Source organism: Malus domestica, chromosome 16 (genome assembly GCF_042453785.1).
Source record: "Malus domestica chromosome 16, GDT2T_hap1".
NCBI classification, from domain to species: domain Eukaryota; kingdom Viridiplantae; phylum Streptophyta; class Magnoliopsida; order Rosales; family Rosaceae; genus Malus; species Malus domestica.
The window spans coordinates 3,151,438-3,179,131 of record NC_091676.1 but is presented as its reverse complement, the minus strand read 5'-3'; the positions used below and the strand labels follow the sequence as shown (position 1 = coordinate 3,179,131).

Below are 27,694 nucleotides of genomic sequence, written 5' to 3'. Positions count from 1 at the left end.
AAATTTGTTTGTGCCCGTTTTAAGAAACATATCTTTCATATATAAACTCACGCGTTGCATGTTATCTTTAGAGCCATTTGACATAAAAAATTTTGTATTAGGTCTCATGATAGTATATCATACTGGTCTCATGAATGTAAGAAACTAACTTAATAAGAGAGTCCAATCCATACCTCTCTCCAACCACATAATCTAAACTATTTATTAACAAAACTCTATTTGTCAACCAAAAGAGATTGAAATGATCAAATTAGCCCTACCAACAAAATAAAGAAAAATAACCAACATAAAAGTCACTGGCAATATAGTAAAATTAAACACAAAATAATTTTACTATTTTTTATTTTTCAAAGTTTCATGGCCAGGTGATCATATCAGTTGCCTCCATTTTTTTTTCCTTATTTTTCTCCTAAATAAAATAAACTCCTAGTACGAAATAGATATGCATAAGCAATCGCTAAAGATATAAAAAGCCTCTTCAGCGACGAAAAATATTTTGGAGGTTCCTCACCAAAAAGTTTTAGCCACCATAAACGTGTATAATTGCTAGTATGACAAATGTGAAGTCTCGTAAAACCTTGTTTGCAATATTAGCTCGTGTCACTTTAGATAATTTTAAGTGGAGGGTTTAAAACTTTAACATCGTTTGCCAAGTACATACAAGGGGTTTTGTTATGGAAAGAGATATCTCTGGATCTCTGCCTTCAAAGCCTAAGGATCAAGTGATCCAGTCTCTTGAAATTTGATTTAACGGCTAAAAACAAAGAAGTTAGTAAAAACTTTTAAAAGTTATAATAATTTTTGACCGGTGGATCAAATTTCAAGGATCCGGATCACTTGATCCCTGGACTGTGAAGGAAGAGATCCGGAAAGGATCTCTTTCCGTTTGTTATATCATCTTAATTTACTAAATTATTTACTGCTTTTTCCTATATGATTCACGATTGCTCAACTGGAGAGATTTTTTAATGTGATCGTCACACGGGATGATACACCACGTGTCATTATATAAATGGTGGGATATGTGTGTTAAAAAGTTAATAACTTAAAAAGTAAAATTTTCCACCACTTACATAAAAACACGTGGTGTACCACCCATGTTTTCGTCACAACTAAAAATTTCTCACTCAACTGGAAAAGCACAAGTTCCTGTGTTAAAAAAAAAAAAAGCTAAAAATAAATGCATGAGTGGGGCTTTGGAATGTACTATCCCACATTTCTGCCTATATTCCGGGCCAGGAAACCACTATATACGTACAGCATGATGACGACCAATCAACTCCCACATTGAAAGTGTTTCTCTGTCTTCATCGCAAAAGAAGAGAAAAAAAATGGTTACAACTTCTCCTCCTCCAAAGGTGAGCATCACCACTCTTTATTCACACGACGTTTTCCAAATTCCACTCTGATTTTTCTGTTTGTTCGTTCATGTCCATGCTTGAAACTATGGCAGGAAGTTGTTTCAGACGACAAATGGAAGGAAGAGCCGGTGGACAACGCCCGCCGAGCAAAATGGTGGTACTCCACCTTTCACACAGTCACCGCCATGATCGGTGCCGGTGTACTCAGCCTGCCGTATGCCATGGCCTTCTTAGGATGGTACAAAACACCCCAACTCATGATAATAATACATATACGAGTTGTACTTGTATTAATATACTAATAAGCCCTACTTTTTTCTACCTTTAATTTTCAGGGGTCCAGGGACAATGGTGCTGGTAATATCATGGTGCATGACCTTGAACACAATGTGGCAGATGATTCAGCTCCATGAATGTGTTCCGGGAACTAGGTTTGACCGATACATCGACCTTGGCCGACACGCCTTCGGACCAAAGTTCGGGCCATGGATTGTGCTTCCGCAACAAATGATTGTGCAGGTTGGTTGTGACATAGTGTACATGGTCACCGGAGGAAAGTGTCTAAAGAAATTTGTGGAGATGGCATGTGCCAATTGCACACCAGTCAAGCAATCGTACTGGATTGTCATCTTTGGTTCCCTTCATTTCTTTCTTTCCCAGCTCCCCAATTTCAACTCTGTTGCTGGTGTTTCTCTAGCAGCAGCTATCATGTCACTAAGGTAGTAATTTTAATTTTCACTTTCCATGAGAAGGAAAATCTGATTTAGAAGACTTGCTTTAGGCCAAACAAAACCTGTTAAAAAAAAAAACAGAAAAAAAGAAGAGGGAGTGTGCAGAAATTAATTCCTTTTTACGTACTTTACACAAACTCAAGTTAAGGAGAAAATTTTCATTATGACGGGAACACAAGTGGTACACCACATGTTATTATATAAGTGGCAAAAAGTTTAATTTTTTAACACATATATTCCACTATTAGTATAAGTGACAACTACTTATGAACTTTTAAATTAAAAGTAAAACTAGAAAGTTACTAAACAAATAATACACTAGTACGTTGCACAATATTTATGTTATTGTTTTAGTGCCTTCTAATTTTATTTGTGAATATTTTCCTTTTAAAATTCGAGAAAAATTTGGATAGAGATGCATGCTCTAGTTCTACCAATAGTAGGACAACCCTACGGAAGATTTACTAGTAAACCTAACAAGAGAACTTTAGAAGGCAAATAATATATAATTTTTCTTAATAACTTGAATTTGTGGTTAATTTGCAGTTATTCAACTATAGCGTGGGCAGGTTGCTTAAGCAAAGGTCAGGTTGAAAACGTGAGCTATGCATACAAGAAAACAAGCCCTGCAGATTACATGTTTAGGGTTTTCAATGCATTAGGTCAAATCTCGTTTGCATTTGCTGGGCATGCAGTGGTGCTTGAAATCCAGGCCACAATTCCATCGACGCCTGAGAATTCCCATGTGGAAAGGTGCTCTAGGAGCCTACTTTATCAACGCAATTTGCTATTTCCCGGTGGCCCTAATCGGGTACTGGGCTTTTGGTCAAGATGTCGATGACAACGTGCTCATAGATCTTAAAAAACCTGCATGGCTCATTGCTGCTGCTAACCTAATGGTTGTCGTCCATGTCATTGGCAGCTACCAGGTATAAATCTGCACTTAGTTACAAAAGCAGACAACTAAAAGTGATTCCTGACAACTAAAAATGTTTTTGATTACGTTTGACATAAAAACTTAAAAGCATTTTTGAGTGTTTTTCTAGAAAGCACTTCCAAATATATTTTATAAAAGTTTTGGAAACACTTGGAATTATCTAATTTTTTTTTAAAATTTATAACAAAAGCACTTCTAATATAAATGATAATGATTAGAAGTGTTTTCTATCGTAAAAACACACACTTTAAACATTATTTTGAAAAGAAATAATTGGAACTGATCCGACCATTAGTGACTCCGACTTTAACAGTTGATAGGAGATGGCTTTTATCTATGCTTTGATTCTTTGAGTGTTTCTCATTAATATTAGAACTACATTAAATTAAGGATGTGACTGAAAAGTGTGCAGGTTTATGCTATGCCTGTTTTTGACATGCTTGAGAGGATGATGGTGAAAAAGATGAACTTCCCACCTGGAATTGCACTTAGACTAATCACGAGATCAGTTTATGTTGGTGAGATTCCCATTTCCCATACGTCTCCGTATCTCTGTCATTCTGCTTGATTAAACCCTAATTAAGTTCCTAATCACTATATTGTTGCAGCATTTACATTATTTGTTGGAGTCACCTTCCCTTTCTTTGGAGACCTTCTTGGTTTCTTTGGTGGATTTGGTTTTGCCCCCACTTCATACTTTGTAAGCCTATCTCACTCTATTTGATTTCTTAATTTGTTTCTTGCACAAATTACAGAACTACATCATCAGAAAGAAATTAACTAAGTGAGCATTTTTTCAACAGCTTCCTTGTATAATGTGGCTGAGAATTAAGAAACCAAAGAGATACAGCATTCAATGGCTCGTCAACTGGGTAAGCCAAAGATATCTAATGTTCCTTGTTGTCGATATCGCAAATTGATACATTATGCTACAAAAAAGTTTATTTATGAGGATTGTGTGTGTTTACAGGTTTGCATATTCATCGGAGTGTTCATCATGTTGGCTTCCACAGTTGGAGGTTTTCGTAATATCATTGCTGATGCATCAACATATCGTTTTTACACGTAATTAACGATATATAAGCGGATTATTATGCCACTAATCGGACGAAAATTATGTATTATCCAAGTTGCGGAGTAACTAGTAAGGACTAGTGTTCTGTCATCCTCTTCCTTCAAGAATTAATCAAGCATGCTGTCTTTTAATTAGAGTGGATCATATTTAACGCCAAGCTACGTACCAAGCAACTCGTGTATCATTTTCATTTGTTTCTACTTTTTAATGCTAGGTTCTGGTTGTGCATTTGCTTTACCATAAGCAATTTCAAGTCAAAATACTCTTTGGGAGTAGTGTTATCTAATATATTGTCATGAAAAATTCATATTCATATACCGCATAAATGGCGGGAAATGAATAAGTGGTTCTTTGTCCTCAGAGAAATTTCACAAAACATAATTCGAGCAACAAGTAGAAGAAAATAAAAAAAAATGCTGGCAACAATTAACCTTCGATGATATCTATAAACTTGGGCATAGCTGCATTCGCTAGACTAGTTATGCTCTATTATGCACTTGAGTTCGAATCCTCCTCCCCGCAGTTGGGATTAGTTTAAAGCAAAACATCACGGTCCTACGTTTTATTCCAGGGCAGTTTCTTCTTGATGATCAGGGCTCTCAACCTTGACACCAAGGTCTTCATAACCATGAATATACATCAGCTTGTCAAGATCAAACTTGGGTGCTTTCAACATCTTGACTTTATGGATAAACACATTTTGTAAAGGAAAGATGCTCAGCATCTCCTTCTCAATATCTCTACCTATACTTTCAGCCATCAACCTTTTGACAAAGTCATTCAGATCACTTGTTGTCGCCCACGCCACCATGATCTCCCTCATCTTGCAGCGGATCCGCCTAATCTGGCTGGTGCGTAGCAGGTCCTCTTAACCTATATAGTAAATTAGAAGAAAGAAAGAACAAAAAGATCCCGAACAATTATAAGTTTCATACTGAAACACTTTAATCGTGCTAAAAGTTGCATGCAGATTAAGTAAGGTAATTTAGTTTTTTCTTCTAAAATATTGAACTTGAAGTGTTTTTCTGAAGTGTAATGTCATCAAGCGCTTGCCGACCCAATTTTGACGTCTCTTAGAGAAGCCAATGCAGAACATCCTTAAAGTATAATTGTCTGTCGTCTTCACATCTACGTGAGCTTCCATCAAAGTCTGCCATTTCCTTACCAAGGACCTCAGCTTGTCCATAGTGAAATTCATCCCCCAAAAGTTTATGAGACCTCCGAAAGTCGATGTTTGAGTGCTCCGGAAGCAATCTTGGTGCCCTGAGTACGGGAGACCAGAGTTTTACCCATGTTGTTGTTATAGAACCACATGTGAGGGGCATTGATGTCGTACCAATCTTTCTTAATATATCGTATACGGATCGGCAGCTTTCTTCTTTCCTCCTTTCTTTAAGGAAATCCTCTTTTTTTTTTTAATTCCTGACGGCCATGGTTGAATAACTGGAATTTGAATACCCAATCGAGAAGAGTTCAAAGGGTGAGACCTGCAGACACAGATAAAGTGAGAGACGAAAATGGCTGTGAGAGCAAAACCTTTATTAGGACAGTTATGACTTTTAGCTCTATGCATTTTCACCTAGTGTCAAAAATTGCGGAAATTCTAATATGTTCCGTTATACATGCAACTAATAATAAATTGAAGGTTTCAATAGTCAAGAGTTATGGTGAATTTTAGAGCTTGATATTTTTTAGTTAAATTAGACTTTAATATTTTAAGGCCATTGTAAAGTTCTTAGTCAACTTATAGGATTTCATAAAATAAATAAAATCTTAACAAGTCGACAGAATGATCACATTAACTTATTTTTATAAGTATAAAGTATAAATTGACTGAAAATAAAAATTCAAGACCCAAATTACATTAACTATAAATTGCGTTAATGAAACTGAACTAGTGCATTGGAGATGCCTAACCCACCGCTCATTTCGGATTTTCATTTTAAATTGGATTTGTTTATGTATTTATTCATTTATTTTGGTGAGGAAATTGGATTTATAATTTGACAAAAATTATTTTCAGTGTTCGTACTTGGTAGGGGCAAGACGACGCCGTCTTATGGATTGCGAAAACCAGCAGTCCCACCAGACAGAGCACAGGAGTCCACCAGTTGTTCGATCTTTTTCTTGTTATTTCGGTTGTTTAAACCAAAACAGAAAATTCCGGTAACTAAATAAATAAAATCGCGCGACGCATTGCAGCAGAAGCAGCAGCACAAGAAAAAAGAAAGATCGATTCATGGAGACTGCGATTTGCGGGAGAATCCCTCTCTCCCCCAAACCAGGTTCTCTGCATTTTTCTCATTTCTTTCCCTCTTTTCGGATTTTGGGTTTCCCTCAAAATCTTTGATTTCTTCAGCAGCTGCAGGGTTACGAGTAGATTTTCTTAGCTCCTTAAATCAGATGACATGCGAGAGAGATTGAGGAATGGAGCAGAAAATAAAAAAGAAGAAGACGGAGCAAAAAAAATAAAAACCGAGAAAATTGGGGTTGTGTGGGAGACGTCTAGAGAGATGTTTTTGGTTTTTGGAAAGTCTAGTTCAGTGGGAGAGACTACTCGATGCAGGTGGAGAAAATTAAATTAATGACACATTTAGTATTATACATTTTTTTTGTCATTTCACATAATCACAGCTGTTTTATATAAAAATTTACTAAACACTATAATACCGTTTTTTTTTTCCATAAACACTTTTACAAAAAAATTTACCAAACACTCTATAGTTTTATTTCACAGCTGCTTATTCTCACATCATAACAGAATTAGGTTTTTTTCAAAACATAATAATCTCAAACCAGCCCTAAATTAAATAATTTAACGGCTTTTATTCAGATATGTAACTTAAATTTGTACTTTTAATGTGAACTAAAGAAACCCTCCCTTCAATATTGAAAAAAAAAACATTTACTAAACGGAATAGCTAATTGGAAAGCATGTCTGTCATTTTATTAAGCGGCATGCCTCTACCACTAGCTAAGTGGGCCATACAAATATTTGTGCCTCCAATGTCCTAATAACTATTCCACAATGGAATATTGTTCAAGTGAACCAGCTTCTCATATGTAACTCAGAGGCCAAGCCTACTTGGAGTTGCCTTTGAATACAGATTAAAAGGGAACCAATGGTATCAATAAAATAAACTGACATTTACAAATTACGAGTTTGATGAGATGTGTACATATTTTCAGTGAGCTACAGTGTCTGTATATCCGCAGAAAACATATTACGGAAGATTTGGAGGTAGCGGGATTTCTAGCGGTACACCAGGAGTAGGCTGCAGTACCTGTGCATCTGGTAATTCCTTGGACAAAAGTTCCTGCATTTAATAACCACAACTTCAATTGTGATAATATTGCACAAAGAAATCTTAATACTTCACCGTAGAAAAAACCGTGAGAAGAAGAAAACAACCTTGAATGATTCGATTGTTCCTTCAGCCGAAACTAAACTAGCAAGAAGCCCCTTGGCATCCAAGTCCCCATTTGTCATCGGGACAATGAACCTACAAAATGTAAAACAAAGACGTTGATATGTGTCTAGTAAAACCATCTTTATGTATATGTTAGTATTAAGGTATAAAGAATCTGTACTTGGCATTCAGCAGCTTTGCAAGTCGAACTGCATCTTCTTGTCCAGAGACCAAGGTAAATTTAGGCAGAAGCTGCTTTATGACCGGTGTGATAATAATGTTAGCTCTTTCCTTCTCGAGTGAACTTGTATTGTATACACAATGGGGTTCATAGTAAAGTGTAGATTTCCCTTCTGGATAAATGACAAGATATCTGGTCCACATATTATAACATCTCGTTAATATCCATTTAACCAAAGACTAAAGCACATATTACAAGGAACTGTTTCATAAAGAGGAAAATCTACAAGCCAAGCCATCCAATACAGTCAACAATTTAAGTTCAGTCATTAAGAAGTTTGTTTACACTTGTAATTGTAATTAGTAAAGATGGTTAGGGACTTCATTGTAATTAGCAAAAGCTTTATATGCTCTCTCTGTTGTAATTATTAATTCAATCAATCAAGAAGAATTTTCCATTAACTTCATTCCTTTTTATTTCATTCCTTGCTAATGGAATTCACTAGTGTTACAATCGCAATAAGAAAAATGACACCTTACCCATTTTCAGGGCGCTGCCAAGGAGGACCTAGAACTGGCCCTGCAGTGGCCTGAACTTTGACTGTAGAACCATTTCCTGCTTCAATAATGGAGCTCTGGCCAGGTTCTAGATATGTGACCTGAACAAAATTAGTGTAAATCTCAAATAGAAACACGGAATGCGACTTCATCTACGGCTTTGAGATTATCTTGCATGCCAGCATTGCAATTTTCAGGACCAATTGAGCCAAGTTGAAGTAATGACAGTAAGGTTCAGTAACTTCAGTTGTTGCGAAAGGTAAAATTTAGGAATAGAATTTGTGTGGTAATGTCCACCATCTTAGTAGCACATGTATTAACCAAAAATTAAGAGGGAACAGATGCACAATAAACCCAACACCGCAGCCGGATTATATACCCCAATTATAAAAACTACACTAATTTTTAAGAAACAAGGCATTGCTTATTTAAGTGCATCGTTGTTTCTTTGGTGGTGACTGTAGAGATTGTTCATGCGTAACCTGGATAAACAGCGTGTATTACAAATTTTAAAATAAAAACAAAATTAACATTCAAGAAGCTGCAGCCTTAAACAAAACATTAGTTTCAAACTCACATTGCTGAAAAGGGGATCCAACAAGGCCTTGGCATTTGGTGTAGCTATTACTCTAAGATTCGGGTACTTTTCGGAGAGGGGCTTTAATGTCTTCAAATGGCAGTGATCATCAAGACTTTGTGTAATAAGCAAGCAATCAACTTCTGGAATATCACTTAACTGCACTAAAGTTGCAAACCCAATCAAAACAGGCCTATCAACTTCACAACATTCTACAAAATAATGGCAACATATGCGTAATTAAAAAGGAAAATCGAAGGCAAATTCGCTTCAAAAAATTGATTTCGAAGCTAAAGGAGTACCTGGAAATTCTTCAAAAACTTCTTCGCAGCATCATAAAGCCAGGGGATTCCAAAATCCAAATTACCCACCAAGATTGGATCCACCAGTATTTTCACCCCACCCACATCCCACAACCAACTATTCCCCTAAAAGTAAACATTTATTCAAGTAAAAAAAAATCCCCAAAAGTAATCAAATTTAAGAAGTACCAATAAGAAAATTGAAAACCCACCTCCAAATAAGTGAGCTTGAACCCATCGGTGCCAGAGAAACTTGATTGAATTGCGTTTTCCTCAGAAACCACAGCAGAAACAACCCTACCAGTCCTGCAAATATGTAAATTAATTGACAATTCATTTCTCAAATTCACCTAGAAACCCTATATAGAGATAGAGGAGAAAGAGAACCTGGAATTCGAAAGCTTCAACTGTTTGGAGCTTGCGCCAATGGGGGTGAGAGGAGAGAGAAAGGGATAGGGACCGAAAGGGGATAGGGTTGTTCTGGTTGTGCATGGTCTGCTGCGGCAGGAGCGGAGAAGAGAGCTGCCCTGAGCGGCGGCTGCCATGGTGTTCCCGCGAATTTGGAGAGCGATTGAAGTGCAAAGTTGATTACTTCATTATTAATTTAAATTAAATTCCTCAAATTCAAATGGATTTTATGCTGCCACTTGCCACGGGTTCACCCACATGAACATGAAATTTGATTAATAATTACTATTTTTTTTTTCTAATTTCGGGAATAAATGCATATTTATTTTTTTGTATTATGATTCTAATTTTGGGTCTTTGCATTACCCAAAAGAAGGAAACCAAAATTACTTCTTTTTTAGACCAGTAGTAGTTGCATTGGCCGAAGCGAATATATTTTTTAATTTAAATATCTATATTATAATTTAGATTAGTTTAAAATGGAATATTAAATTTCAATTTTGTTATCAAATTAAAATTCGGATCCTCTCATACTTTTGAGATTTTCTCATCATAGATGAAAATTACCTTTTTCTCCTTGATACTTTCCCGATATAGTAGAAAATTATCCTTGCCATTCTTGAGATTTTTTCGATATTATTCTTCAAAGCAAAATGCTTGATTTCTCCACTTTTATTGATTCAAAATAGAAGGAAATAAAAGAAAGATCAAGCAAAGATGACACAACCAACCCAAATAAGTGTGTTGCACTCCATGATTATATCAAAATCTAAATTAACAATTTTCACTCATTCATTTGTTTTTGTTTAGAAATTAAAAAGAAATCAACAAAAAAAAAGTGGTCAGAAATTCAAAATCTTAAGGTAGGGTGCAAATTGGTCAATTCAAAATAGTTCAAGGGTTACCCTATTAGATCAACTCCAATGGTTGGGTTAAAATGTCACAGCCCGTCCCGGAATTTTTAATTCCGAGGACGTGAAATTACAAAAACGCCCTTAAACGGGATTAAGGTGCGTAATTTTGGTGTTTGTTTTACCTAAAATTTCTAAGCTATTGTTGTGTTGGACTTTAGGTAGGGTCCTATACCCTAATTTCCTCCCCATTTTCCGTAACCTTTCCTTCTCTCTCTTCTTCTTCCATTCCAGATTTTCACTCTCTCTCTCTCTTACTCTTTAACATACGGACTCACACACAAACCACAATCAAATCTCCACGAACGTCCAAGTTAAGACCACCATTGCAACCCTGAGGACTTCACGATCACGTAGGTACCAGTTTAAGGTAAGTTTCACTTCGAAAACCCTAGTTTCTAAAGTTGCCGTGAATGTGTACTGTTCATGAGCTTTGAATTGGTTGTGTTTTAGGCCAAACCAAGCTCACAGTGAGCTTAAGGAAGTCCCAAGGAAGCTCGGAGTGCTTCGTTGGCATGAATTGGACGTCAGGATCACGAGTTGTAAGTTTGGCCGAATTCTTGAATTTTTGAAAAGTTTGATCTCGTAGTTTTTAGGCCCTAAAACTAGTCCAACGTGAAAGTAGATGTTTAGGGCTTCAAATTGGTGTAAAATTCGAGAAATTTGGATGAAAAACGAAGGAGAATAGTGGATTTGAAATATTCCCCAGTTTCCGGTGACCGGAGTCCGGCGAGGGACGACCGGAGAAGAAGAAGGAATATTCCGGTATTTTTAACGGAATATTCCTAACGGCAGTAACGGTATCCGGTTAAGTTAACGGAATATTCCGGGGTTTTAACGGAATATTCCTGACGGCGTCAATTGACACCGTCAGTGTGCTTGGCACGTGGCCGCGCGTGGGGGCGCGTAGGTCCGTGCCACGTCAGGCGCGTGGGGGCGCGTGAAACCTCCAAAAATTATTTTAAAAATATGGGGATGATCCTGAGGTTGTGTAGGTCACAGTGGTATATTCATATACCCAATTTGAGGAATATATGAGGAGTTATTAGCTAAGAATTGGGTTAGGCGTTAAATAACGCCAAATTGGTTACTTTTGTATAGGTGAGGCTTATGCGGGCATCGGGCATGGCCAAGGGATGCTCAGGGACCTTCGACACGTTGATGTATTCTGTGAGTGGGCAGTTTTGTTTTCCGTATACATATATACTTGCCGTTTCCCAGAAATTGAATTGAAATGAAAATATGTTTAAAATGAAATGCATATGAGTTATGTGGAAAAACGGGAAGTGAAATACCATGCATAGAATTGATATGAAAAGTATATAGAAATGTGAGTTGAAATGCCATGCATGAATTAATATATGATGCATATGTATGAATTGGTGCGGTGGACGCACATGTAAGAATTGATTTATGATGCATATGTATGAAATGGTGCGGTGGACGCACAGGTGAGTATTTAATTACTGTTATGATGATGATGATATATATTGAGCTCAAATCCTGCACCATGGTTTAGTGCTTATAGTATTCACCGCATCGCACGCTCGCCTTGGATCCAAGTAGATGCTAGTCGTACAGTCCACGCGGAGTGGGTACGACAGGCCAGTCGCGAGAGTGTTAGTGAGATTCCGACTGGTGGGTGACCTTAGATTATGTGCACAGATGATTTATGAGAAGCACTAGAGCGTAACTTGTGTGCAGAAGGCCGGACAGGTCACAGAGGTGACTCCGGTAGAGTGATAGTGATAGATTTTGAGCTCTAGGTTCAACCGTACAGGGCTATTAGAGGGCCTACGGTTGATTACTTTCTTGCACCTGATATGATTATGTTTATGCATTCATACCTTATTATTGTTGAGATGATGTGGCATGGCATAATTAATATGAGAAATGTTGAGATGATGTGGCATGGCATAATTGTTATGAAAATGTTGAGTTAACGACTTGAAGTCTTGAGAATATATATGTATATTTATATTTTACATTTCTGGGAAAGTATACAGGTTTTACGGAGAGGGGTTACAACGTTTTGAGAAATGTTTGGATTTGGAAAAGAATTGTTTTACTGACCCACTCAATTTTGGTTTTGCGCCCCTCCAGGTTCAGGAATCACAAATGTGTGGTGACTACGAGGAATACAGCGGGGTTCTGACAGATTGGACAAAATTAGGACTCACATTCGGGTGTATCAACTTATAAATTGTATAATTAAAGCTTCCGTACTGTGCAAATGGTTACGTCACTCTCACGTGACGGCCAGCATGCCCTCCTTCGGGACGGGGTGTGTCAGTTGGTATCAGAGCATGGTTGCAATCTTGGACATTTTGAGAAGTTCTAGTGAATTCTGTCAGAACTACACCGCCTCGTAGCAAGCCACTTAGTTAGAGGAATTTAGTCTCCCTAATATAGCGGTTTAGGGGAAATTATTATTATGGTGATTCAGTCTATTATAAAAAGGGACATTTTAAGACGGGTTATGAGTTGAATTTGAATCACCTTATGAAATGATGAACCTGAGGGAACGAAGTAGCGGTTTAACCATTTGGAAAAGATGTTTCAGATTATGCAAGTCAAAGGAAATTTCCTTCTGACAGGTGGGTCGAGACGACTACCTGGTTTGAGTTATGAACGTGTATCCTGATGGAAGCAGGAGTATTAATTGTTGTCACCAGAGGAAGCAGCCGATTTAAAATTGTTTAAGGACTTGTTTAAGGAAAAGTTTATCCCTCCGGCATTTATCGATGGTAGTAAACAAGAGTTTACAAATATGAGACAAGGAAGGTGATGATCGAGGGATATTATAGAAAGTTTTCAGACTTGCCTCGTTCCATCCAGATATTGTTGTTAATTTGGTGGAGGTGTTATGTTGTTTTAAGCTGGGTGGCAAAAAGGGAAGTGGTAATTTGGGTGACCACTATCCATTGTATTTCTTACCAAGAGTATACAAGATGTTGTTGAGCCTTGATGACTCTGAGAACATGATCAACGAGAGTAAAGAGGAATAAGAAAAGATTGGGAATTAAAAGAAGACGATAAAGTTAATGATTCGTCATATCAAGGATATAGAAAGATTCAGAGCTTCAAAAGAAGTGAAGCTAGAGTTAATTCTTCCAGCAGAGGTTTTAATGTCGCTGGTCAGAATAAAAGTGATGGATATACTGGTAATCTCAGATATTTGAGACAAGGTGTCTCGAGTAAAGGAAATATACTTTGTGCAGCAGGTACAAAATTAACACTTTGGGAAGTGTGAAATTAATGAATGTGTTTATGTGAACAGAGGGGACACAGAATTGTGAATCGTCCATAGAATCAGTTGTACTCAACAATTTTCCATGATATCATAGTGTCGATTCAGCAGAGTTATGGACTTAGTAGTTTGGTCAGATTGACCGTGAGTACAGAGAGATTTGATGAGTTATATGTTCGGCCGTACCGACCACGCGGAGTGGATCCGGCCGACGTATTATTGAGATAAGAGTTGAATCAGCCGTATTGGTCATTCTAGTTGACTTCGACTGATATATTTCTTATTATGTATGTTATTACCTAGAGAGTAGTAAATAAATGTAGTTGAGACGAGTGTATGTATTTTGCATTGAGTGACAAAATAGTAATGTTATATCTTTGAGAGTGGTTGCCTACTTATCGAGACAACGATGATTTATCAGTATTGCGGGCTGCAGACCGTAATATTAATAACTCATTCGTGGATTCGTTAAGCAAGCAACCCGGTAGATTATTTTATGTTAGTATTGTACTTATTTAGAATGCTTAATAATAATAGAATATATATTGTATCAGTTAATTCTGTTCCATTAGATTGGTTGGTTATAATTGTGACAAGACGAAATGTTATGGGAAACAGTACTTTCCATCGATCTGGATGACCAGAGATTACTTTTGTAAGTATGCAAAGTGGATTGAGTCAGGCGGTTATTTATGCTGTGAGAGCAAATAGATTGTTTTCGAAAGGCTGTCAAAAATACTTAGCTCATGTGGTGCTAAATGATGTTGTTTGGAGTAGTGTGAATAATGTCGAAAGAGTTAGACTTTTCTTGATGTCTTCCTTGAAAGTATACCTGGATTGCCTTCAGGCAGAGATATGAGGTTCACTATTGAATTGTTGCCAGGTATAAATCTTATGATAGAGATTGGTTCATGATGAGTTAAGTGAATTGGAAATTCAGTTGAAAGAATTGGTTGATAAAAAATTTCATTCAACCTAGTACAACACTTTTGAGGAGCACCAGTTTGTTGGTGAGAAAGAAAATGGACTTAGAGATTGTTCATTGATTATAGACAATGGAGTCGGGTAACGATTGAGAACCGTTATCCATGGTGATGTACTGATGTTTATTTAACCAGCTCAGAAGTAATTGCGAAGATTCAAAGATTGAATTGAGATCTGGTTACTACCAATTGAAGATTTTGAGCGACATTGATCATAAGATGGTTTTCTGGATTTGTTATAATCTTTTATGAGCTTTGGTGATGCTATAAGAAAACTCACGTTGTTTTAGGAGTTTATGGATGAAGTATTCCACGAATGTTGTGATAAATTGTTATCATTTGTCATTGACGATATTCTGGTACATTCTGAGCCAGAGCAGAGCATGTAAACATATTAAGTTGGTGAAGCAAAGATTGGAAGAATGTCGATTGTATGCAAAGTTTAGCAAATGCGAATGTTGGATGAATCAGGTGGTATTCTGAGATTTGTTATATACTCTTAAGGTATTCAAGTGAATCCTTAAAAGATAGCAGAAATTGAGAATTTGGAATAACCACGAGTCGTAATTGAGATTTGGAATTTCTTAGCTTACCAGGCTATCTTGGATAGTTGTGAAAGATTTTTTTTAGTCATTGATTTGTCATTGATGAGACTGTTGAGAAAAGAGGTTATGTATGAGTGGGATGGAAATTGTGAGCAAAGGATTCAACAACTGAAGTATTTCCTCACTCATGCACGTATTTTGGTATTCCCAGAGAATAGTGGTAATCATAAATTTTTAGTGATGTTTCTTGAATGGTATTGGAGGCATGTTGATGCAAATGTTAGGGTGATTGCATACGTTTCACGATAAATGGAATCTCATAAGATGAATTACCCTACTGGTGATTTGGAAGTCACGATTACCATTCTTGCTGTGAAGTTATGGAGACATTATATTTTAGTGGGAATGCAAGATTTTTTTTTACGAATCCAAAAAGTCTTCAATATCCATTACTTGGAAGGATTTTGATATGAGGCAGCGAAAATGAATTGTATTGCTTAATGAACATGATTGTACGATCAGGGTGATCGTAAAGTTTGTTCTAGCTCAAGCACTTGGTGAGAAGACTACAGTAAGATTAATGTCTGGCACGTTTGCCAAGAGTATCATCTTGTGGATTGAAAACCAACGGAAAAAAAAAAAAAAAAAATTAAAAAAAAAAAAATTAAGAACGGAAGATCGAGAAGAAGTTATACTTGTTAAGTAACAAGTTAGTACATTTACTCCAGTGTTGAGTAACAACCTTTCCCAGACAGTGCAACATTACTTATTTGTTTTATGGAAAAGAGAATTGGTTTACGGAACTGCTGAATTTCTTAAGTATGTTGGTTGTGCAGTTTCCGAAGTAACGCCATAAGGATCATGAAATGTGTCATGTGAGTCGGTTTTTGATGACTTGTGAATGGAATGTTTCTGGGTATAGAAAGATTCGATCAAGAAAGAGTTTTAGTAGACCCTGAGACTAGGGATGAGTCTCCTCAAAGTATTCAGGTGATTAAGTTAACCTGAAGGTAGCCAGGAATGGCAAAAGAGACTAACAGATGGATATGCCACTAATCGAGTGTGTAAGGTAAATGGTTTGATATTTTTGGAAATTTCACCACGAACAGAAATTGCGAGAATTGGAAAGGAGACAAGATAAGATTTAGACACATCAGACCATTTTTGATCACTAAAGGAATCAATAAAGTTGCATACAAGTGGTGATGTCTTCAGAGTTGGCTAAGGTACTTAATGTATTTTGGGTTCGATACGTTGTCACTAGGTGGCAGATTCGTCACATGAGATTCTGGTGCAACTATTGAGAATTAAGCTGGATCTAATTAGTGAGGAGCTATGGACGACTTTGGATTGGAAAAAGAAGGTCCTAAGAATTTAGACAGAGTAAGTGGTAAAAGTATTGTGGAGGAACCATTCAGCGGAAGAAGCTACGTGGGAGAAAGAGAATCGGATGAGAGATGTATCCGAGGCTATTTTTTTTTAGTATTGAGAGTTTGGTTGGTGGCTGGAATTTCGGGGACGAAATTCTATAAGGAGGGGAGATTGTCACAGCCCGTCCCGGAATTTTTAATTCCGAGGACGTGAAATTACAAAAACGCCCTTAAACGGGATTAAGGTGCGTAATTTTGGTGTTTGTTTTACCTAAAATTTCTAAGCTATTGTTGTGTTGGACTTTAGGTAGGGTCCTATACCCTAATTTCCTCCCCATTTTCCGTAACCTTTCCTTCTCTCTCTTCTTCTTCCATTCCAGATTTTCACTCTCTCTCTCTCTTACTCTTTAACATACGGACTCACACACAAACCACAATCAAATCTCCACGAACGTCCAAGTTAAGACCACCATTGCAACCCTGAGGACTTCACGATCACGTAGGTACCAGTTTAAGGTAAGTTTCACTTCGAAAACCCTAGTTTCTAAAGTTGCCGTGAATGTGTACTGTTCATGAGCTTTGAATTGGTTGTGTTTTAGGCCAAACCAAGCTCACAGTGAGCTTAAGGAAGTCCCAAGGAAGCTCGGAGTGCTTCGTTGGCATGAATTGGACGTCAGGATCACGAGTTGTAAGTTTGGCCGAATTCTTGAATTTTTGAAAAGTTTGATCTCGTAGTTTTTAGGCCCTAAAACTAGTCCAACGTGAAAGTAGATGTTTAGGGCTTCAAATTGGTGTAAAATTCGAGAAATTTGGATGAAAAACGAAGGAGAATAGTGGATTTGAAATATTCCCCAGTTTCCGGTGACCGGAGTCCGGCGAGGGACGACCGGAGAAGAAGAAGGAATATTCCGGTATTTTTAACGGAATATTCCTAACGGCAGTAACGGTATCCGGTTAAGTTAACGGAATATTCCGGGGTTTTAACGGAATATTCCTGACGGCGTCAATTGACACCGTCAGTGTGCTTGGCACGTGGCCGCGCGTGGGGGCGCGTAGGTCCGTGCCACGTCAGGCGCGTGGGGGCGCGTGAAACCTCCAAAAATTATTTTAAAAATATGGGGATGATCCTGAGGTTGTGTAGGTCACAGTGGTATATTCATATACCCAATTTGAGGAATATATGAGGAGTTATTAGCTAAGAATTGGGTTAGGCGTTAAATAACGCCAAATTGGTTACTTTTGTATAGGTGAGGCTTATGCGGGCATCGGGCATGGCCAAGGGATGCTCAGGGACCTTCGACACGTTGATGTATTCTGTGAGTGGGCAGTTTTGTTTTCCGTATACATATATACTTGCCGTTTCCCAGAAATTGAATTGAAATGAAAATATGTTTAAAATGAAATGCATATGAGTTATGTGGAAAAACGGGAAGTGAAATACCATGCATAGAATTGATATGAAAAGTATATAGAAATGTGAGTTGAAATGCCATGCATGAATTAATATATGATGCATATGTATGAATTGGTGCGGTGGACGCACATGTAAGAATTGATTTATGATGCATATGTATGAAATGGTGCGGTGGACGCACAGGTGAGTATTTAATTACTGTTATGATGATGATGATATATATTGAGCTCAAATCCTGCACCATGGTTTAGTGCTTATAGTATTCACCGCATCGCACGCTCGCCTTGGATCCAAGTAGATGCTAGTCGTACAGTCCACGCGGAGTGGGTACGACAGGCCAGTCGCGAGAGTGTTAGTGAGATTCCGACTGGTGGGTGACCTTAGATTATGTGCACAGATGATTTATGAGAAGCACTAGAGCGTAACTTGTGTGCAGAAGGCCGGACAGGTCACAGAGGTGACTCCGGTAGAGTGATAGTGATAGATTTTGAGCTCTAGGTTCAACCGTACAGGGCTATTAGAGGGCCTACGGTTGATTACTTTCTTGCACCTGATATGATTATGTTTATGCATTCATACCTTATTATTGTTGAGATGATGTGGCATGGCATAATTAATATGAGAAATGTTGAGATGATGTGGCATGGCATAATTGTTATGAAAATGTTGAGTTAACGACTTGAAGTCTTGAGAATATATATGTATATTTATATTTTACATTTCTGGGAAAGTATACAGGTTTTACGGAGAGGGGTTACAACGTTTTGAGAAATGTTTGGATTTGGAAAAGAATTGTTTTACTGACCCACTCAATTTTGGTTTTGCGCCCCTCCAGGTTCAGGAATCACAAATGTGTGGTGACTACGAGGAATACAGCGGGGTTCTGACAGATTGGACAAAATTAGGACTCACATTCGGGTGTATCAACTTATAAATTGTATAATTAAAGCTTCCGTACTGTGCAAATGGTTACGTCACTCTCACGTGACGGCCAGCATGCCCTCCTTCGGGACGGGGTGTGTCATAAAAGCCAACATTTTTAGCTCAGAAACAACTTTTCTGCTCCAACTATTCTGACCTAAAATTTTAGCTCAGGATTATTAAATAATGAACTTAGGCTATTTTTTTCTTCAGTTAAATTTAAAAAAAATAAATAAATATATAGACTATCGTAAATTAATTTTATGAACATTTTAATATAAAAATATTTAAATTCCGATAAATATTAAAAAATCACTAAATTTTCCATAAAACAAGCTTTCAACTTTCACAAATCTTTCAACCCTAGGCTAACTTTCAATTCACCAACCGTTCAACACCAAATTTTCAATTCACCAACTGTTCAACACCAAATTTTCAACTTTCACCAACCGTTCAACTTTTATCAATCATCCTCTATATAAACATATGTCCAATATTAGTTGATCATACAACCTTTCAACCTTCAATCATCCTATATATTCACCAATCTTTCAACTTTCAATGGGTGATAGAATAAGGGGTAGCATGGCAATGCATATGGTACAAAACCAAGCAAAGATTGAGATTGAGGATGCAAAATTGTTCGACGCCGAAGCTGAACTTTCATGACCACTACTTTGCAAGTAGGATAGATGTCGCAGGCCGACAATGTCTATCACCTCATCAGAAGCTTACATCTGCTTTTTGCATGCTAGCTAATGGGTGCTCTGCAAACTCAACTGACGAAAAGGTGAACATTGATGATGTTGGTTAAGCATTTATGTAATAATTTTAAGTGTACTATGTTGTTACTTTCTAGTAATAAATTTAAGTGTCTTATTGTGCAAAGTATTTTGTCTAGTACGTTGGATAAATTATTGAATGGAGGTTGAATTATTGAAAGCATCTATTATACATCAAAGTGTGGAATAATAAGTACAATAATTATTGAAGGCATCTAGATTAATAGAAACAATAATTAATAAGACATAAATTTAATAAAGTACATAAACCAGATAAACTTAATACAACCGATAATTCATAAACCACATAATTAATAAACTACATAAACTTAATTAATAAAACACATAATTCATACATTACATAAACTTAATAATCATATCCACCATCTTCACTTGTGATGGACTTCGTACATGACTTGGGATATAAGGTTCAGAGGATTCATCATCTTGAAATATACTCCTTGAGGCAGACTTTCGTAAAATTTCCTTTTGCTTACCACGTAAGAACTTCTTCCTCTTTGGAATGTATTTACTGAGGTCCTCCATCATGAAATTAATTTCAAATCTATCTTACTCCCTATTTGAGATTTCCTTCATTTGCAAATTCATTTGGCCCGTTTCTTCTTGGCGAGCGCTATGAGTTTCGTTCAATTTTGCAATTCCGGTAGCAAAGTGTCCACTCATCGGATCTTGCGACTTCCCTTTTCTCTTTGCTTCCTTTTGCTTATCTCTTCCCGGGGGCCTTGCAAAAAAAAAAAGATGGGGTCATTTCATCGACACCTTCATCTCCGGCATTTGTCTGTGTGGCTTCATGTTGAAATAATCTTCCTCATTGTTGGTTTGCATCGGTTCTCCACCTCGGACAATCCTTGAGGACGTCTCAAGCATGTTGCAACTTAAAAACTTGATTTTTTGGTATTACTCTTGTCTTGTAAATTTCCATTGCTTTGTCACCCTATGCAAAAAATACATAAAATTAATTAGTTGCAAAATAATATTATGTACATGACAAATAAAATATCAAAAACAAAACTCATAATTTATGTGGCGCTCCTTCCACTAACCATGCCAACCACGGCTCTCTCTAAGCTTCCCTTTCATAAAGTGCATGCTTTGTTGATAGTCTTTCACTGATCATAAACACCACCACCATCCCGACCGCCACAATTGCAGTTTTCTTGAAACTTTGCAATGATTTTATCCCACAAAACCTTCTTATTTGGATTTGTGTCAACTGCACCATCTTCGCTAACAAAAACTCATGCCAAACATAAAGCAACATATTCCTCACATGTTCAATTACGACCTCTAATATGCTCTCTTGCCATGTTGAACAATTTGGAAATGGAAATAAATGGTAGAAAGATAAATTGGTAGAATTGTAGGAGAAAATTGAGTTTTGTGTGGATGTTTGAACAAATACATAGGTATTTATAGAGTTTTTTGGTGAATTTTGAGTTAAATAAATTTTTTAATTATTTTAACCGTTAAATTTAAATTTGGGCCATTAGATCTTTTTTTTACCGTTAGATTTGATTATATTTAATATCAGCCACTGGATTCAATGTATTTTAAAATAACATATTCTAAAAAAATTAAATTTGAATATGGACCGTTGGATCAACCAATGGTCCTTAAAGCCCAGCTATTGAATTAAAATTATAGTTGTTGGGATGATGATGTTGGCCGACACACAGTTGACAGCGGGGCTTACCCCTGTAAGGAAAGCCTTGCAAGCCAACTGCATGGGGTGCGTTGGAGCGTGGGTGGGCCGAGATTGGCCCAAGTGCTAGCGAGTCCACTTGCATAGGGGGGAATTTGGCCCAGCTTTGGCATTTGGCTTTTAGCCCGATATTTTAGCATGGGTTGGGTGGTGTTTGGGAGGGGGAATAAATGGGGAAATTTAGCTTTTAGCCCACCATTGGAGTTGGTCTTAATATTGACTATTTATTACGTGGTGGATATAGCTGGTTTCTTGGCGTTGGCGAACTGGTTTTCTTCTCTTTTAAATTCACCTTTGGGATCTAAGGATGTAACTATTTGGTCGTTGTCTTATGTTGCCTTCACTTGTTGGTTTATTTGGAAGGCTCGGTGTAATTATCTCTGTTGGTACCACACATATTGGGCCTCAGACTTTGATACATTGGGCCTCATTACCCAGCCCATATGATTATGTAAAAGGAGGAGCCCCTGATTCTATAAAAAGGGACTCATCCCCCCTCACAAAGTGGGCTCAGTGAACCCAACAGAGGGCAACACCCTCACAAACACAACAATACTCTCTTTCTCTGGGGGACTCCCTCTCACCCTTGTAATCCATACATACAGTCAGAGAAATACAATCAGTGTAGACGTAGCCCAAACCTTGGGGTGAACCACGATAACTTTTGTGTTATTTACATTTCTTGCAGATTCATGGCCGAATTTACGTTGTTCCAAGACCTCCGGTTTTGTGCATAAACATTTGGCGTCGTCTGTGGGAAACAACACGAAAAGCTATGTCGGTTCTTTTTCATTTTTATATCTCACCACCGTGAAACCTCGCCACAATATCTACCGTGAATCTGCAGAAACCCAAAAACCAAAACAAAAAGAAATCCAAAAAAAAAACAGTCACAGTCACAGTCTCTTTCTCCTATCTCTCTCTCTTATATCTGAGTTTACTACTTAGATTTTAGGTACAAAAAACCAAACACCGCCAGCCAGCTATAATCAATCAAATCAATGCCATCCAAGACACCAACACCGTCGTTGGAGAGCAACCATGGTGGCACCTACCTCCAAAGCCTTTTGAACTCGACCTGCCCCTTCCTTCAAGGTGAGCTGGAGTCTGTTGACAAAAATATGCCTTCTCTGGTGGCCGTGCTGCGCTCAGTTGGAGCTGGCGATTACTGGCACAAGCACAACACCTCGAACACCTCATTGACATCTACTGCATTCTCAAGACATGGAAGGCCCCTGACTCTGTTTGCCTTTGCTCTGCGGCCTCTTTCAGTCCGCTTATTCCTATGTCAACCTTGCCATCTGTGATCCTTCCACATGCCGCAATGTCGTTCGTGCCCATGTCGGGAAGGCTGCAGAACGCTTGATTCGCCTGCTTCAATGGCTTTTGTCGTCCCTGAAAACCTCAGTAAAGAACAGTACGTGTACCTGGCGAAGCTCGCCGAGCAGGCCGAGCGGTACGAGGAGATGGTGAGCTTCATGGAGAAGCTTGTCGTCGGCTTCATCGCCGCTGGGACCGAGTTGACGGTGGAGGAGCGCAACCTGCTCAGCATCGCCTACAAAAACTGGACTCGGTGTTGGTGCTGTGCGACGGAAGGTGTCTGTACTTTAGGAGGGGGAGTGCATTTTCCCACTTTGCTGAAAAAGCCTTCACTAAAAGCAACGAAAGCAATCATTTCTATCACACTTATCTATCTTTAATCATTCCAGACACAGGGATCCCACCTCCTGCGAATACCACCATGTCCACTTTCCACTTTCTGAAAAAGCTGGAAGACCTAGGAGGAAGATAAGGGTTCTTTATCATTATTTTATTATTATTTACCTTTAATTATTTTTGATCATCACATGCATTCTATGATGTTCTGCTACTTATCTTTAATCACTCATGTTTTCAATATTTTAGTGTTATATCTGTAATCATTCATGGCAGAAAGAAAAAGGGTACATGGTATAATGTTTACTCACTATCCCTTTGTTTAAAATATATATATATATATATACCCAATCGGAGAAGATAAGGATCCCAGATGAAAGCAACTTATAATTTATAAGGAGGAAGATACTCTTGCTTTTCTCCAACTTATCATTTGTTTATTTAAATAATTTATTATTATTTTGTGTTGGAGATGCTTTACAGTATGCATATTCTTTGAGGAGACCACATCATTTCTATCAAATTTATATTTTAGTGCACAGTTAGCTATATATTATTTGCTTTCGTGATATGTGTGCATATAATGCGGCACCTCACGATAAATATATGTATATACATATACACATACATATATAGTGCGGTAAAACCTCCATCATGAAAGGACAAAAGGAAAAAGAAAAAGAAAAAAGAACTTTACTTTTCACATCATGCTGTTTTTTGAATATCATTGTTTATTTAATATCTTATTATTTTATTTATGTCATGATACTAATTATAAAATAATAATTTTATTATTTTTTATGTCATGATGACTTATGATTAAATAATATTGTTTCTAATATCACATGATTTATATCATGTTATTGATTTATACAACATATGATTTATCAAACAACTGAATAAATCATTTATTCATGATTATATATATATATACACACACATTTAGGCAATACCTAATATATTGTTGATATATGATACAAATCATTTACCACACGACTGAATAAATTATTTATGTATAGAAGGCACATGGTACAATATTTTGCCTTGACAAACTTTGTCAAGTTGATTTATTCATTATACGGTCGTACTTATACTGTCATTTATTGTCAGGAATTATTGAGCAACTATATCCACTGATCAACATTGTTGCTGATTAACGAAATCTACCAACTTATAGATTGATGAGCCACGTGCTCATGGTGATCTCTTGTCTGACCGAACACTCACTTGCTCAGACATTCGCTTATTGGGACACCTATGTGCCCGGACCCAACTCGATGACCTTATAGATAGTTTCAACTTGATGACCCTACAGATAGCCCCAAATCAATGACCCTACGTATGGCCCCGACTCAAAGACCTGACTTGTGGACCCAATCCACGGATCCGACACATAGACCCAATATGCGAACCCGACAAGCGGACTCGAGTCATGTCGAGAATCAACTCATACTGAGTGCATGTTGACATAAAGTAGATACTTGCAATGAGGAATACCACATACCGAGCCGTCTCGCAGCGAACATAGCCTCTAGCCGAGCCGCCTCGCAACGAGCATCGCCTCCAGCCGAGCAAACGCCTCGCCGCGAGCATAGCCTCTAACTGAGCAGCCTCGCAACGAGCATCGCCTTCAGCCGAGCAATCTTGTAACGTGTGATACCTCTAGCCGAGTATTGCTTTATGTTGAGCATTGCCTTGGGTTGAGTACTAGTTCAAGACATCTAGTCACTTCGGCTCGTACATGGATTGGATTTGAAGTCTCCAGCCAAAAAACTCTCTTGACTGAAAACTTGGGGGACTACTATTGGTACCACACATATTGGGCCTCAGACTTTGATACATTTGGCCTCATTACCCAGCCCATATGATTATGTAAAAGGAGGAGCCTCTTATTCTATAAAAATGGACTCCTCCCCCCTCACAAAGGGGACTCAGTGAACCCAACAGAGGGCAATACCATCACAAACACAACAACACTCTCTTTCTCTGGGGACTCCCTCTCACCCTTGTAATCCATACATACAGTCAGAGAAATACAATTAGTGTGGACGTAGCCCAAACCTTGGGGTGAACCACGATAACTCTTGTGTTATTTACATTTCTTGTAGATTCACGGCCGGATTTACGTTGTTCCAAGACCTCCGGTTTTGTGCATCAACAATCTCTATAACCAAACGGCTATCAACCCACAAAAAGTCATTATGTCTATCTGTCACAGCCCGTCCCGGAGGTACTTTTGGCGGGAATGTGAAAGGACAAAAATGCCCTTGACAGGTATCAAGGTATGTGTGTATTACGTTTTGAAAATGCTTGGTCCCTAACTTTTAAGAAGTTGTTTAAGTTAGAAATATTTTGGAAGTTGATTTTATATTTTTGTGGTTAGGGACTTAAGAGAGATTTTGGATGGTGTGGATTGGTTTGACCACACAAGATCAGTCTCTTTCTCTCCTCCCTCTCGATCACTCTCTCAGTCTCTCTCTCTCTCTCTGTCCCGACCTCACACCCAAACACACCCATCGTACGGACCACCACCCAAAACCCTTCAAAACTCGACGGATCGAGACAAATAAGGTATGTATCTTCATCGTTTTGACGTTCTGAGTTCATTGGTACTAGTTTTAGGAAGTGAAACCTTCGATTTCACGTAGATCCCGAACCTCCATTTTTGAGGTACTGTTCATGCGAACGTAAAATGTTGTGTTTCAGGAGATTTCAAGCTTGTGGTGAGCTTTAGGAGGTCCTAAGGAAGCTCGGGGACGTTCGTTGGAGAATTTTGGACGCCGGGATCGTAGGTTTCAAGTTTGGCCGAATCTTTGGTTTTTGCTAGGTGAGATTTCGTAGTTTTTAGGCCCTAAAACTAGTCCAACGTGATAGTACACTCTTAGGGCTTCAATTTGGTATAAAATACGAAGAAAATGGGTGAAAAACGAAGGAGAACAGTGAGTTTGAAAATCGGCCGGAGTTCGGCCGGAGTCCGGCCGCCGGAGAACCAGTCCGACGAAGCCCTGCGAAGGAGACGACACGTGCGCTGCACGTGCTGCGCGTGGCCAGCGCGTGGACCCGTGCCACGTGTGGCGCGTGGGGGCGCGTGGGCAGTCAAAAATTTTTTTCTAAAAATATCCCGACGCTCGTGACGTCGAGTAGGTCGATGTGGTATATTCATATACCAAAATTGAGCATCGTATGAGAAGTTATTTCGAATTATTGGTGATATGCTTAAAATTAATGTTTTTATAGTTGTTTCACATATAGGTGAGACGTATCCCGAGGACGACCGCATCCAGGGACGCCACGGGGGTTACGACCCGTCGACTTATCAGTGAGTGGGCAGTTTTGTTTTCGTATTACCTATATACTATTGTTTTTCCCAGAAAAATGCTTTTATGCGAAATTATGTTTTGAAAATGCCATGCATAGAATTATTTGAAGAATATGAATTCCACATGAGTTATATGATTGATATATGATGCATACATGTTGCATGGTGCTGTGGAGGCACAGGTAAGTCAGGTGAGTTCATTTATTCATTGAATTGTTGTTGTTGAGATGTTTTGAGCTCATAACCTGCACCCTAGGTGTTAGTGCTTATTTTATTCACCACACCGCACGCTCGCCTTGGATCCAAGTAGGTGGATGTCGTACAGACCATGTGAGGGTTCCGACATGCTAGTCGTACAGATCACTAGGCGTGATTCCGACTAGTGGGTGACCTTAGTTATGCGCGCTGATGATATGATGAGAGAAGCACTAGAGCGTATTTTTACACCTTTCATCGTATAGACTACCTTACGTAGTTCCGAGTGATGTGCAGAGTAGGGCCGTATAGGTCACTGTGGTGACTCCGGCTTAGTGGGATTTGAGCTATTGAGTTAATCGTATAGGACCAACTGCAGGGTCTCCGATTGATTCCTTATTTCACCTGATTTATATTTTGAATTATGGCATGGCATGTTTTCTTGGAAATGTTAAAGATTTGAGATTTAAGTTTTGAGATTTTATATGGTTATATATTTCTGGGAAAGTATACAGGTTTTTACGGCGAGGGGATATAATTGTTTTAATGAACTGTTTTGGAAAACTAATTTGTTTTACTGACCCACTCATTTTGTTTTGCGCCCCTCCAGGTTCTAGTTTAGAGGTGGTTGGCTCACGAGGTCCTTTCCGGCTTTCTGACAGACCTTCCACATGTAGGACTCACCCGAGGGTGATGTATCTTATTTTAGTCCTACTTGACTGCAGTTAACCTATGCTCTGAACTTATGTATTATTAGTATAACTCGTCCGGTTATGTTCGTAGGTGGTTATGTATGAATTTGGTTTGAAATTCTGCTGATTTATGTTGCTTTTACGCTTCCGTGTCGTGCTTATGGTTACGTCACGCCCACGTGACGGCCAGCACACCTGGATCCTCCGGATCGGGGTGTGTCACTATCTCCTCTTTGGCGGTAACTTTTTTGAAGGCTTCTTGTCCACCTTTGGGAAACTCTCTACCTCGACAGGTTTCCCTTTTGGGTTTGGTTCGTTGATCTCTGCCCTGTTCCATGTTTACCAAGCTCAATGTTGATGCGAGCTGGGATGTTACTTCGGCTGAAGGCTGTGT

At 38.3% G+C, this 27,694-nt stretch overlaps 2 protein-coding genes and 1 long non-coding RNA gene across 4 annotated transcripts in view; 2 read left to right on the top strand and 1 right to left on the bottom strand.

The window, feature by feature from the left end:
• The first annotated feature begins 1,224 nt into the window (after positions 1–1,224).
• Positions 1,225–27,694, top strand: part of LOC103403243 (lysine histidine transporter-like 6) — a 42,158-nt gene continuing 15,688 nt past the window's right edge. The window contains exon 1 of the mRNA XM_070816197.1: positions 1,225–1,358. Within this exon, the coding sequence (XP_070672298.1) occupies positions 1,332–1,358 (27 nt within the window). The 5' untranslated portion in view covers positions 1,225–1,331. The remainder of the gene's footprint in view (positions 1,359–27,694) is intronic.
• LOC103425433 (uncharacterized) lies at positions 7,027–9,935 on the bottom strand. 2 transcript variants are annotated; one of them, XM_008363511.4, is made up of 8 exons: positions 9,519–9,935; positions 9,344–9,437; positions 9,132–9,257; positions 8,830–8,988; positions 8,235–8,353; positions 7,696–7,887; positions 7,517–7,607; positions 7,027–7,421 (listed from the first exon to the last, which is right to left on the bottom strand). In XM_008363511.4, the coding sequence occupies exons 1-8, from the start codon at positions 9,674–9,676 to the stop codon at positions 7,329–7,331; spliced, it is 1,032 nt and encodes a 343-aa protein (XP_008361733.3). In that variant the 5' UTR covers positions 9,677–9,935; the 3' UTR covers positions 7,027–7,328. The 2 variants fall into 2 exon arrangements, with proteins under 2 accessions (XP_008361733.3, XP_070672299.1); XM_070816198.1 differs by having other exon boundaries at positions 9,132–9,249; positions 9,519–9,742.
• LOC139193200 (uncharacterized) lies at positions 26,287–27,529 on the top strand. The gene is made up of 3 exons (XR_011577617.1): positions 26,287–26,413; positions 27,219–27,281; positions 27,392–27,529. It is a non-coding gene; the product is annotated as an uncharacterized lncRNA (long non-coding RNA).